This window comes from Hylaeus volcanicus, chromosome 3 (assembly GCF_026283585.1).
Source record: "Hylaeus volcanicus isolate JK05 chromosome 3, UHH_iyHylVolc1.0_haploid, whole genome shotgun sequence".
In the NCBI taxonomy this organism is placed as follows: Eukaryota; Metazoa; Arthropoda; class Insecta; order Hymenoptera; family Colletidae; genus Hylaeus; species Hylaeus volcanicus.
Window position 1 is genome coordinate 12,401,247 of NC_071978.1, and position 12,849 is coordinate 12,414,095.

Consider the following 12,849-nt stretch of genomic DNA (forward strand, 5'->3'; position numbering starts at 1 on the left):
CGCTAAGGAAAAAGTTGTTTCAAATCACCTCCCGAACCACCCCTTTCAAGGTGTTACAACATTTTTGGAACACCTTGTGTAGACCAAGACCTCTTCGCGAGAGTTAAATCTCAACCATACCACGACCGCAAACATCATCAGCGTAATATTCTCTATCAATGATTATCACGATCAACAATTGGCATCGATACACATATTCCGAGTATATGAAAAATATTTCCCTAAAAGCATAACGGTGCGTTTGTTGTCTCCGTAGTAATATATAATAAATATATATATGTAATAGTAGTATACGTATATTTATGTATATATCGTCTAATAATACAAAGTTCTCGAAATCACGAGAGACCGGTAAAAACGATCGGAATACGATTTTTACGCGTACGAATCTGTCGTCTCGGTTAGATCTTCGCGCTAGCAAACAGTGTAGACAAAAATATATGTTGTATATTTTCGTATCTGTGCACGGACAAGCGAAGTCTTTCAATCGTATTCGGCGCGGATTCCCATTTAATTCAATAGTTTTCGCTTACTGTGTAAAATCTATGTTTCCTGCTTGCGCTTGAGATCATTCGATGCTTTTGTTACTTTTTAACGATATTAACCCTCGACCAGCAGGGTCAAGGTGGACAAATTTCGTTTAAATTACATCTTCGAATTATAATTGTTCATTGAACGAAGCGCGAAGAAATTTCAAATTGTCAATAGTTTCTTGAAAATTTTGCAATTCGTCGTTCTTCCTACTTCTTTTCTTGCGATTATATTGACCTGAAGCCTGAAGGACATCGTCGAGGGTTAACACGTTTCACTATGGAGAATCGTTGAGTAATTTGGTCGAATTTCATGAAAATTACTCGGTGAATTCGTGAAAGCCGCGAGAAATTAATTCGCCATGGAAAAATCTCGGTTAATTAACCAATTGTTCCGAGACGTTATTGAAATTCCCCCCATTCGATTCTACCGATAGAACTATATACGCCCAAATTCGCTTGGTAACTCATTCAAATTGACTTCGAATCAACTATTGACGAATTACGGAACAATAGAAGGTAATTAGTGTTTACCCGAAGAACATGTAGCGCTGCAAGCATAAAATTGTTTGAAAGCCCACGATCGCGGCTGTGTGTGTGTGTGTGTGTGTGTGTGTGTGTGTGTGTGTGTGCAAGGTATTGCATGAGATCGTTAATTATCCGATGAAAAGGGTTTCGAGGCACGACACGACAAAGAAAACGTTGCGTTATACGATTCGACGATATTTAAAGTTAGTTACAAGGTAAACGAAGAATATCAAATATCTATCGCTGAATATGAACTCTATATTTACATTTCGAATTCAAAACTCCCATGAATTCGAGAAATGAAGAAGACCTTGCTCGAGAGAAAACTTTTTGTATGAATTTGCGCTACTTAAACAACAGAGAGAAAGGGGAGCAATTAAATCTTAAGTTATCCACTTGACACGTTGACTGCCACGCTAAATGCCAATCTAAAAACTGTCCCATATTTCGTTGTTGCGACCTTTCGACTCTCCGGGAGAAGTCACTTGTATCAGAGACATCCACAACATTGGTTCAAACAGTTTAGCTTTTGTAATTTACGAGTCGAATAGCCAGGAACAAAATGCATGACTCTGGTATGGGTAGTTTGTTCTTTAAAGTCCCCAGGTATAGTCGCTGTTAGGGATCTTGAGAAGTCACAAACCGAAACAGCAGCTATTACTTTATTGGCACAAGTAACTGATCCCTAGGACGACAAGGATGTCACGGCTCTAAAGATACATGCCCACGTTGCACCTCGGGACCCCAACACTAAATATGATTCGTTACGAGTACCTGGGGTTTTTCCAAACTGGAAAACCAAAAACTCTTGACGATGACTGGTTGAAACGAAAAAGTTTTATGATAATCGATTCATCCACTACAGAATTATGTGCAAAGATACATAAGAAGAATAAAGTTATTGAACTATGAACCTCCTAATTCTGATATCGTACGGTCCTGAACGAAAAGTTTAGCTTTATCCTTGTCTAAAAAGGTGTCCAATTACTAATTACGGTCGGCTTAAGTTGTAAAGATCGATTTCCGACCGATTTTATGACCTCACAAGATCCCTACCAGCAAGTATACTGCCGCTGAAAGAGATCTTGTGAGGCCGTAAACCGAAACAGTAGTTATTGCTTTATTGGCCCAGGTAACTGATCCGTAGGAGGACAGGAGTGTCGCGACTCTAAAGTATACATGCCCACGTTACACCCCGGGGCTCCAAAACTTGATGTTTGCTACGCGGGTTTTTTCAAATTGGAAAAACCAAAAACTTTACAAAACGAAATAGTCTTATGGTAATCGATTCATGCATTACAGAATTATGTGTGAACATACATAAGAAGAAAAAAGTTATTGAACTATGAACCTCCTAATTCTGATACCATACGACCCTGAACGAAAAGTCTAGCTCTGTCCTCGTCTAAAAAGGTGTCAGATTACTAATTGCGGTCAACTTAAGATGTAAAGATCGATTTCCGACCGACTTTACGACACAAGATCTCTTCCAGCGACAGTACTTTCAAAAGCAGCCGATACCTAGCATTTTAAACCTACTCTATCTTCACCGTGAATACTAGAACGGTGAAAACCCCGTGGAAATGATTTCAACCTGCAAATCCTAGGTCGCCACGTGCTTTCTCTCCTTAGTGTCACCTCGAAACCCTTCAGCCATCAGGGAGTGAAGCTTAGATGCTATACGATGTGCGCGTAATTGACGCCGAATCAATTGCTCGCGTGAAATTTCATCCGCAATCGAACGAAACCGAGTCTGAGGTACAATGGACTCTTTAGAGAGTCAACATCCCTAAACGGGGCACGCGATAATTTCCATTGGCAACATCGATAGCGTCTCAGACGCTCGTACTCTCTCCGTCCGGTAACGGATGATTCTAAACGACAATTTACCGTTGGGATGAGCGATTGTGCAGCTGGCAGATGGATCAATTAGTCAAGTTTGTTTGGCGAAGCGCTCTTCTTAATTGCAGACTCTGGCGATGTGCCAGGACAGGAGAAAGAAACTTCAACTGGACTCAAGGCTACTTATGGCCTTGACTTAGACACTGGGATATGGAGGACTATATGAACCGTTCAATGCACAAATCGATTAACTCAACTTTTTGAAAAATCTGGAATTTAAGTGTCAAAGCACTTGGTATAGCCGTAACTTTTTATATTTCATCGCATTTCTTAGGCCGATCGCACACGAGCGCAAGCGATCAGTTTCAAACCACTCTGAAACTAGTTGCATGCGACCATGGATTCAATTCTTCAGTAGGTAAAACAAAGAGCGCAAACGGTTTGCAACACTAATTTCAAATCGGTTGCGCCGTGTGCGATTGGCCTTAACCTTTTGTTTTATGGAGCTAATCGATTTGTGCACTGAACGGCTCATATCCAGGGTCCTAGATCGAGGCCAGGAGAAAAATGGACCTTTTATTGGACTCGTTCGACTCATAAGGCTACCTGTGTGGCCTTGCATTAGACACTGGAGTATGGAGAACGATCGTTATGGAGCTACCGAGCTACTAGTAGACTCACTATGTAAATCTACCCAGCAGGCCTTGCCTCAGGGTTATTCAGAAGTCTATTGAAGGCTTCAACGAGGACACGATGGAGAAGGTATCCTATCGAACGTGTCCTAGGTGCCCTCAGAGCATCTACCATTGTCAGAGACATCAACCAAGAGTAGTACTCTCGTCACCAAACAATCCTAATCAACTACTTCACCTCAGGGATATTCGGAAGTCTACCGAAGATTTCACGAGGACACGATGGAGAAGGTATCCTACTAAAGATATCCTAAGTGTCCTCACAGCATCTACCATTGTCAGAAGCATCAGCCAAGGGTAGTATTCTCGTCACCAAACAATTCTGACCAACTACTTCACCTATCAGCTCCCCAAGTACTCACCGCTACAGCAATCAAAAGACATCAGTGCTTCTATGGCTCATTCCTACCGTCGAAATGTACGCGTTAAGCAAAAGGCGGCACGTTCAGCGAGGCAATAGCCCCGCTCGATGCTAGTGATTCGTATTTACGCCGTATGTACAGATTCTTGAACCGTGAAAATCGTAAGGACGGATATTTACAATTACGTTAGACTGGGTCCGTGAGCGTCCCTTCGTTATAACGAGGTCTCCATGTTCAGGTTTGGCCATTTGCTGTTCTCAGCTCGGTAGTCCTCGACCCTGCCCGTGAAGCTTCGACGTAGACCGGACTCGTTTCGTGCAGGCTTCGTTCGTCTCTCGGTCAGCGAACGAGTCAGCTCTCTGGTGGGCGACTTGGAAGAGCTTTCGGAGACGCGATCGACGATCGGCGGATCGGGGAACTTCCCGTTGCAAGTGGAGCCTTCGTAAGGAGGAAAGGAGTTGCCGTGTTGGTAGACGTGGGAGGACGTCTGGCTCTTGGCGAAGTCGATGCCGTCCACGGCGTCCGTGGACGCTGAGAACGCGTAGGGATAGGGATGCTGACGATCGGGTGGACATGAGAAAGAGGATGGGTGAGAAGTGTCCGAGTAACGTTGTCTGCGGGACTCCTGGAAGCGACGTCGAGACACCTTTCGATCGCAGGTCAAGGATCGTCCGAGCTGGGTCAGCACTGTGTGGCTCGGTGATTCTTCTGTGGGGGTGGAATCGACCACTTGTCTGGTACGGATCACGTCCTTGCCTCCGAACGGATCCCCAGGACAGACTTCCTGAATTGAACTGGCGAAGATCAGGGTCCTGTGGACGGGATTCTATTTTTAACGTTAAACCTACCACGATCGTCTTCAAACTTTTCTATATAGTTCTCATATTCGGTATATGAATTATATACAATTGTTTCATGCGTTATTCAATTTAATTTCTCGTCAAATATTTTTGCATTTCATTGAAAAAAGTGTCTATAAGGCCCATCGCACACGGCGCAACCGATTTGAAATTAGTGTTGCAAACCGTTTGCGCTCTTTATTTTACCTACTCCACTATCTTTGTTTTACCTAGATCAATGGTCGCATGCAACTAGTTTCAGAGTGGTTTGATACTGGTTCGGTTGCGCCGTGTGCGATCGGCCTAAGTGATTTGTTTCGTCACGGTGGAAATAGTTACGCATAAACGTCGATAGATTTAGTGTTAACGCAATTTCTTCTGGACCCTTCGTAGTTCTACAAGGGTAGCATACTGTTTCCTTTAAAAACCTTATTATAACTTCCAATCATTGTTTTTTCGATACTTTGGTAAGAAATCAAACAGTACACCTGATCTTAAATCGGTATCTTAACACATTGTTGACCGGCAATTTTACACAGAAGCGACGTCATGACACCTGCTATTATTTCGTAATTGAATGTGATATAAACTACCGAGTGATGCGAACCTAAATACCGAGTAAAGTATATTCTATTATTAAAGAAGAATAAAAAACCGACAGGACTAAACCCGATGAGCAAAGCTATTGTAGTATTCTATATCGCCTTGGGTTTCATAAATTGAAACAGATAATGCAAGTGCCGATGCGAATTTACTCGTGACCGGTTAGCAATGTGTTAAATCACTATCTTAAAAGAATCGTTAAATGTTACTCACCTGTTACTCTCGCGTTTAGAGCCTGCAGGATCCTCGTTCTTGTCAGTGGACAAACACTTCAGCAATTGCTTCTTCCTCCTACCAAGCGCGCTGTCTAAGCTCTCTCTGGATCGCGAGAACAAGTTAGATCTTCCCCCACTCGTCGATGGATAAGCAGCCGAGCAACCCTCGTGGTACGACGCTCTGGTCCCGCAGCGATCCTCCATGTCCCCATCCTCTCGATTAGACATGTTCTGAAGCTCCTTCGCGGTGATCAGAGTGTACCTACGTTTGTTCTGCTTGAGAATCGACTTGAGACAGAAGTAGGTCTTTGAATTCGGCAGGGTGCAAGTCTCATCCGACATTGGATTCGCGATCACTCTGCTTCGACTAACGGTTCTTTTGGGTATGGCGCCTCTGCTTACATCGACGGTCTCTCTGGACCTCGAATCATCCAGGGAGCACAGGGAGAACCTGAATTCCTTCACGGGAACGTTCACCTTGTTCTGACAAGGCTCCCTCGCCCTGTCGTCGCTACTCAGCTCTTCCTCTTGATCGTTCTCCAAGATATTCCACAAACTCTGTCCGTTCAATCGAAGGAACCTCGTGTCGCCTTCCATCAGCTCCGATCGACATCTGAGATTCGGCTCGGAAACGTCCCTCGGGATAATTCCTCTTCTAACGCTCCTAATCGCTTCCATAGAACTGGTAACGGGCTCCACTCTGTTGGATTCGTTCTCCAACTGCGCCTCAACCAAGAACTTCCCACAACTTCCGCACCTTCCTGTCTCTGTTTGACTGACAGACGTACAGGGTTGGTAGATATCGATAGTTGTTTCTATCAACGGTTGTCTGGTGGCGTCGATCGACTGTTCATCCTGTCTGGAAAACTCCTCTGGTGTCCTCGTTTCGGTCGTGGAGGAGTGACAAGGACATGTACATTCGTGAGGCGTGTCATATCGACGATTAGAGTCCTCGCTGATAAAACTGACGTCCTCGTTCGCGGTGTAGCCTTGCTCTGCTCGCTGATAGAGCAACGCCTCGGAGTAACTCGGCACCATTTCCGTTATGGTCTCTTCCTGAGATTCGGGTGGTCGTTGGTCGGGCACTGGATCCATCAGGAGAGCCTCGCTGTAACTGGGCGCCAGCATGTACGATCCAGCTTGGTTGATGGTTTGCTGGCTCATGGACGCGTGGATCGGCTCGCTTCCGCTTGGAGTGTCGTAGTTGATGCCGAACAGCTTCGTGATCTGTCGATACGTTTGTTTGGTTTGTTAAATGGGAGGTGGTTTTGATGATATTTGGTTGAGTAAGGACGTGGGATACTTGGATCGATCTGGGCTGAATCGATCTGTTTCTTGAATCACATCAATGATTATAGTGGCGGGCAAAATCGTAAAATCGCAAATACGATTACGATTGTAATCGCATCTTTCCGAGTTGTGATTACGAATACGATTACGACCGTATTTTTAAAGGTTTACAGCCATTGAAATTCCTTACCTCAAAACCGACTTCAGATTCGTGTTCCTCACCCCAACAAACTTAGAAAACCATACATTCGTCGAAATCAAAACTGAAAAATTTTCAATTAAAATTCGTCCCCATTGACCAGAGCCTAGATAGGGTAACTTTTTAACAATTTTTTATTTTGACGAAAGCATGGTTTTCTAAGTTTTTTAATGTAAGGAACACGAATCTGATGTCGGTTTTGAGATAAAAAATTTCTATGGCTGAAAACTTCTAAGAATACGATTACAATCGTATCGTAATCACAACTCGAAAACATTCGATTACAATCGTATTCGTATTTGCGATTTTACGATTTTGCCCATTACTGAATGATTACAGAATAAATGTCGATCACAAGAGTATAGAATACTTCTTCTTCTCATCCTTCTTACCTGATAGTCAGCATACTGCGTCTTGTATTCGATAATCACCCTTAGGGGCCAGCTGAGCAACAAAGCACTGAGGCACCAGTACACGTATCGATTCGTGAACCATGGGTTCCCAAGGACAGCCACCAGGGTCGTTGGGTTGGGATTGTATCCAAGATCGAGGCCCTCCCTCATCTCCATATAGTCGTCCCTCAGCTCCTTTAAAGGGTAATATTTCCATCGATCGATTTAACGATCAACCGTAGAGATTGCTTTAGGGAAATCTGTCGTACTTGCTCGGCGAAGAAACGTGACCTAGCGTCCTCGAACTCCGTCGCTGATCTCATGTTGGAGAACGCGAACCCTTTGGTGAGATTGATCTTCGTTATGGGCACTTTCGGGTCCAGGATCAGGTCCTTGCTGATATCCTTCACGCCGCAGTAGTCGTAGTAGTAGAAGGACGTCGCGGCGTGGGTGTTTATTCGCTCGTAGTATACCTGGAGAACGGACACCGTCAGGAAGGGAGGTAGATCGAGGAAAGATGGGCCATAGAGGGGGGGAAAGATCGTGGTTGTTAGCGATAGTAGTTGGAGAATAATAGAACAATTTAGTTTAGATGGTAGTGAAAGTTGGAAATAATTTTCACTGGCCTCTGCTTGTTTCTGTTTGAGGTAAGATCAATTATCCTGTCGAATTCCTCCGTTTACTTCCTCGATCGATGACTTGGGTCCTCGCGAGAGTATCTACTTATCGCAATCTATAGCTAGTATTGGTAACGAAGGTTTTCGATCTTCGAGGAGGTCATCAAACAACTCGAGTTATCAAGAACAGTTACTTTGTATATAGTCTTCAACTAAAATTATAGAAGCGGAGGGGTTATCAAACGTTATCAAACGAAATAGAGTATTTTAAATGTGACGAAAAAAATATGATCCTATTATTAATATTAGAAATAGAAATATTCAGGAAAGGGTTTATGTGGTCCCCTTCTGAAAGCACAGATTTCAAGTCTTCCATCTGGCGAGAAAAAAGAACTAGCTTTGTTGAAGGGAATGGTCCATCTGTCCTCTAGATCGTTCAGGCTCGCGCGAAGTCGACGATTTACCATCCCGCGATTTCCTTTCGTCCGGATTACGAGATATGCGTTGCACGTTGCGCGCTATGCGTTACCTGCGTCGTAGTGTAATTGTCTCCGTTTCTGTACCGGGTAATTTGTCGTTTTCTGCGCACGTAGTGGTAGGAGACGGCCTTCCACCAAATCGTCGGCTGGGCGGACTTCAGCAACAACAGCTTCGATAACACGCTATCTTGACTCTCCGCGTGTAACAGATCGATTCTAATAGGCGAGTGATAACACTCCACGAGGTAAACCAGATACAGCATTCCCATGAATGCCACCTGAAAGATGAGCAATTTCGCGATTGTCGTTTACTAGTTTCGTCGTTTCGATATTTTGCGCTACAGTGGTAATATTTCTGTTTGAAAATTTAATTTCTGATCATTATGAAAGTGGATCTAGTGAAATAGGAGATCTTAACACTTTATCTACCGAGCTATTTAGAAACAGACTTTAATTAAAAAAAGAATTTTCTACAGTATCATATGCCAATCTAGGCTGACAATAATTCCTCCATTCTGTTACTGGGTACATTGAAAGCCAAGTCTGTTTCCAAACACTAAACATTTTAAGTAGACAACCATCAACACGGTAAATAAATTCGAATAGCTAAATACTGCAATTAAAAAGCCTAAAAATAGGCTTCCGGTAAATAAAGTGTTAAAATCTTTCGTCATGGTATAAATTTTTTAGTGTTTATGCCGTGGGATACTTACGGGGATGTAAATGTATCCATCGTCGCAGGGAGACACTAGTCTCGTGCCTCTAATCGGGAACCTCATAAAGTTTATTTCGATCTACAAAAGAAATCCTGCTTTTGATCAAATTGCTTACGTTGACTCTTAGAAATGATCGTTTCGATAAAAATTTTCATGATTTCCAGGTTGAAATGAAGAATTTAACGTAGTCTGACACGAGCGTACGTTTAATCATCAGTTTCAAATGTTAGTTTAAAATAAGCTTGCAGGTATATACGCGAATTGATCCAATTAGTATCTTGAGATGACTGCGCAGGTTCAGAGTTATGGTCAGTTTACTTAGCATGGTTAAATATCGAAAACTTCGTGAAACTTTAACAAATCCTTCCGCTCGAAGGAACTAACTAATAAAGCGTTCCTCCTCATCCTCTATTCCGTCAATGAAAAACTAAGTATCTTGGCAATTTCTCAATGCATCGAAGATAACTCAAACTAAATAAAATCTGAATAAAATACTCGATCCTACTCGACGCGAGTGAATTTTAAATACATAATAGCTAAAAATACCACACACTTGAAACACGCCTGCAACGAATATGCATCGATAGCAAAAGCACCGCTGGATCTATTTTCTCCCGCGCAAGGAAATCAAGCAACCGATATGAGCAGCATCACTGCATATTTGAATTTTTTTAAACAACTCGATATGATTCGAACGCGAATTCCGTAATGCAGAGAAAAAACAACGTACCTTGGCAACATTCGCGCATTTACACCACGTCACTGCGGCGAGGCATCCGTATATTAACACCGAAAGTATCAAGCACTTGCAATTCGGTTCCTTTTGCAAAGCTCCGCAAACAGTTTGAGCGACTGGTCGCTGCTGTGGACACAGTGCCACGTACAATTAAACACAATTGTTCTCAAAGCAATAAAATAGTGGTCGTAAATATTTTTGTTTTCAAACGTTTTTGCGATGACGTACTTCCTCGTTTTCTCGATTCATCGTTGAACGTTACTGAGCCTCTTCCGGGAACGTTTGAACGTTTGTCTGGCGTCAGAACGCGAGCTTTTCCATTTCACGGATGTTCCTTCGTTTCCTTCATCTTCCGGGCATTGGCCTTTGTGCTGCGATCGTAAGAATTTAATTACGATATTTGCTTTGACCACGAGGGAAAGCCGAGGGGGACGTTGACTTTCGAACGCGACGAACCGTAAACTACCCTTGGTAATTAAAGGAATTACATCGCATTGTGTGCGGAGATAAAAATCCCCGCGGTGTTGCAGCAATTAAAACTTTTTCATCCTTCGAGGGCTATACACGGTCGATGAAATAATAATAGTAACGCGCATTTACTACTTCGCTTTTTTATGAGTAAATCTACCCTTTTAATTCGTGAGATCTTTATTTTGGGAAAACGAATGTTTTGGCGTATAAAAATATATCTTCGTTTGGAATAGTTCACGGATTTCACGACCTAATATCCTCAACTGTTTAACCAGAAAAGACTAGCACAGCGGCATCTAATACATAGTGAACATAACTTCACGTTTCGCAACGTTCAACGAATTTCCATTTCAACATTCTCCACGCTCTTCGAGCGTCTCTCAAGCATCGTTGTCCCGAGCTGTTTAAACACGCAAACTCCGCTACACATTCGCGCTAACACCCCACGGAGATCTCGAATCGACGCGATTAAACGATTCCAATCGATCCACGTGCCGGCGTAAACTTTCAACCCTTCTATCGCACAGGGCTCGAGTCGCCGGGGTCTGGTTTACTGAGCGATAAAACGAGCCAATTTCAGGAACGTGTGTTTTGTACACAAATGCGAAGTTTACGCAGAGAAGCCTTACATTGAAACCGGGTAAAGTGTGTAGGAGTACTTCATGTTCTTCAAAACAAAGGAAAACATTCTTAATTTATACGAACGTGGCTATGGCTGGTACTCGAACTATTTACAAAATTGAAAACGCGAGACAATGGCGACTTTCGGAGGGTGGAAGGAAAAAGAGAAACGTTTGAAACAGGTATGAAAAATATTGAGTCGATTACTCGATAACCTCTAGAGATTTTCATTGGATGAAGTTTATTTCACCTTTTAATTAATGGCCGAGTGATCATTCAGCAGAGAAGCTAGAAGTCCCCATAAAAAGGAATGTATCATGCGCAAACCTGACAGAATTCCCTCGGTGACCTTAACAGGAATTCTTTCTCCTGAGTCTCGATCGAACGCATTATGCAATACAGGATCGAGTTATACTGTCTGACCCGTATTCCCTCCGAAAAGCTACAGTTTAAATCTCCGAATACTGCCATAAGTTTGTAAGGATGTAAGCTTTCGAGGTCTTAAAGCATGCAGTGCCGAAGGTCTTCGGAGAAGGGTTCAGGTTCTTAAAAGAAACCCTTGCAATATTGCAAGTATCTTTCCTCTTGGAACTTAAACTTTAGGGAAACAAGTTTACTTAACGAATAAGCGGATGATTCACCAAGACCAGAACCCTACCTTAAGACACTTTCACAATCGAACATGGATAAGACGATATCATTACCAAACCGACGGTCAGTTAAACCTTAAAATAAAAACTGCGAGATAGCAAGATCAAGATCTCGAATTTCTCTAGAATGCAATGGATAAAAACCTCGTTGTTTCGTTCAAACAAACCAGAACCGAGGGCTAACAATGTTTGTCCAGCTGTCGCCAGCTCAAAGGTTAACCATCACACGCGAGGCACACTCGAAGGCGGCATTGTTCGCATCCTCGTCCGCGGCGAATCGTTCATCCCCCAAGGCGAGGAATAAAATCGATCCGGAGGGTACGACGAAGGGACAACCCCGATCATTGTCGAGTAACGGCGTCTACTTATCGTACTTCGCGGGCCTTTCGTCTGGTACGGCTTCCTGCACGCGTCCTCCGGCATTCTCGTCTCTCATCTCACCCCCGACGGATCCTGTGTTCGATTAAAAATCAGGCAGGACGAAATCGTGAGCCTCGAGGCACGTTCTCCCCGATTGAAACGTATCGCGAACGCACGAGTTCGATCCGTGTTAATTGAACGCGATTCGAACGGGCTAAGCGGAAGTCGAGGACACACCGTCGCTAGCGCGAACGTCCCCCGCGTTCTGACGCGCCCCACTCGCCGTACTTTCGGCTGGATCCACCCCGAAGCTACCCCACGGGCTAAGTGACACCGTCGATATACCGTATACGCGGACGCGGCATCTCTACTGACGTCCACGAACGGCGACGACGACGTCGGCGTCGCTACTCCCGGCGTCGGCGCCCTTCGCGACTCTGTCCACCGCGGCTGCGCTCGTTTCCGCGTTCCTGCGTCCTCGAGTGGCCCGCCTTTGTCCTCGCACGCCCATTCATCCTGTACCACCAGGACCGCGATCGAGACGCGTATTCTTCGACGCCAGGCTACACTTATAGCGGAAGATTAAAAACTCAGGGCTGTCGCGAGCTCTGCATTATGATTTTGGGTTTAGAACACTATTATACGTAAACAATCTTCATCATCGTTGATGGGACAGGAATTAAAAAGCCTACGACCCCTGGCCAATA

The 12,849-nt window shown here is 43.8% G+C and overlaps 1 protein-coding gene and 1 long non-coding RNA gene across 4 annotated transcripts in view; both read right to left on the minus strand.

Annotated features, from left to right (window-relative positions):
- Positions 1-561, minus strand: part of LOC128874355 (uncharacterized) — a 3,375-nt gene extending 2,814 nt beyond the window's left edge. Inside the window, exon 1 of the long non-coding RNA XR_008456633.1 lies at positions 74-561. This is a non-coding gene — a long non-coding RNA (uncharacterized LOC128874355). The remainder of the gene's footprint in view (positions 1-73) is intronic.
- Positions 562-569: 8 nt separating this feature from the next.
- Positions 570-12,491, minus strand: LOC128874351 (uncharacterized). Of its 3 annotated transcripts, none has more exons than XM_054119020.1 (9): positions 12,157-12,491; positions 10,269-10,411; positions 10,035-10,166; positions 9,302-9,382; positions 8,639-8,866; positions 7,762-7,965; positions 7,493-7,684; positions 5,610-6,838; positions 570-4,766 (listed from the first exon to the last, which is right to left on the minus strand). In XM_054119020.1, the coding sequence occupies exons 2-9, from the start codon at positions 10,287-10,289 to the stop codon at positions 4,169-4,171; spliced, it is 2,685 nt and encodes an 894-aa protein (XP_053974995.1). In that variant the 5' UTR covers positions 10,290-10,411; positions 12,157-12,491; the 3' UTR covers positions 570-4,168. The 3 variants fall into 3 exon arrangements, with proteins under 3 accessions (XP_053974995.1, XP_053974994.1, XP_053974996.1); XM_054119019.1 differs by having other exon boundaries at positions 7,493-7,687; XM_054119021.1 differs by lacking the exons at positions 9,302-9,382; positions 10,035-10,166; positions 10,269-10,411; positions 12,157-12,491 and having other exon boundaries at positions 7,493-7,687; positions 8,574-8,773.
- Positions 12,492-12,849: the final 358 nt, after the last annotated feature.

What these genes read in the sequence shown, in the direction of transcription:
- LOC128874351 (XM_054119019.1), bottom strand. Translation starts at nt 10,289, where the DNA reads ATGAATCGAGAAAACGAGGAA. An exon ending in ATGGATACATTTACATCCCC is followed by an intron (nt 8,867 to 9,301) that starts GTAAGTATCCCA and finishes CTCATCTTTCAG; the next exon opens with GTGGCATTCATGGGAATGCT. An exon ending in CGCAGTATGCTGACTATCAG is followed by an intron (nt 6,839 to 7,492) that starts GTAAGAAGGATG and finishes ACGTATCGACAG; the next exon opens with ATCACGAAGCTGTTCGGCAT.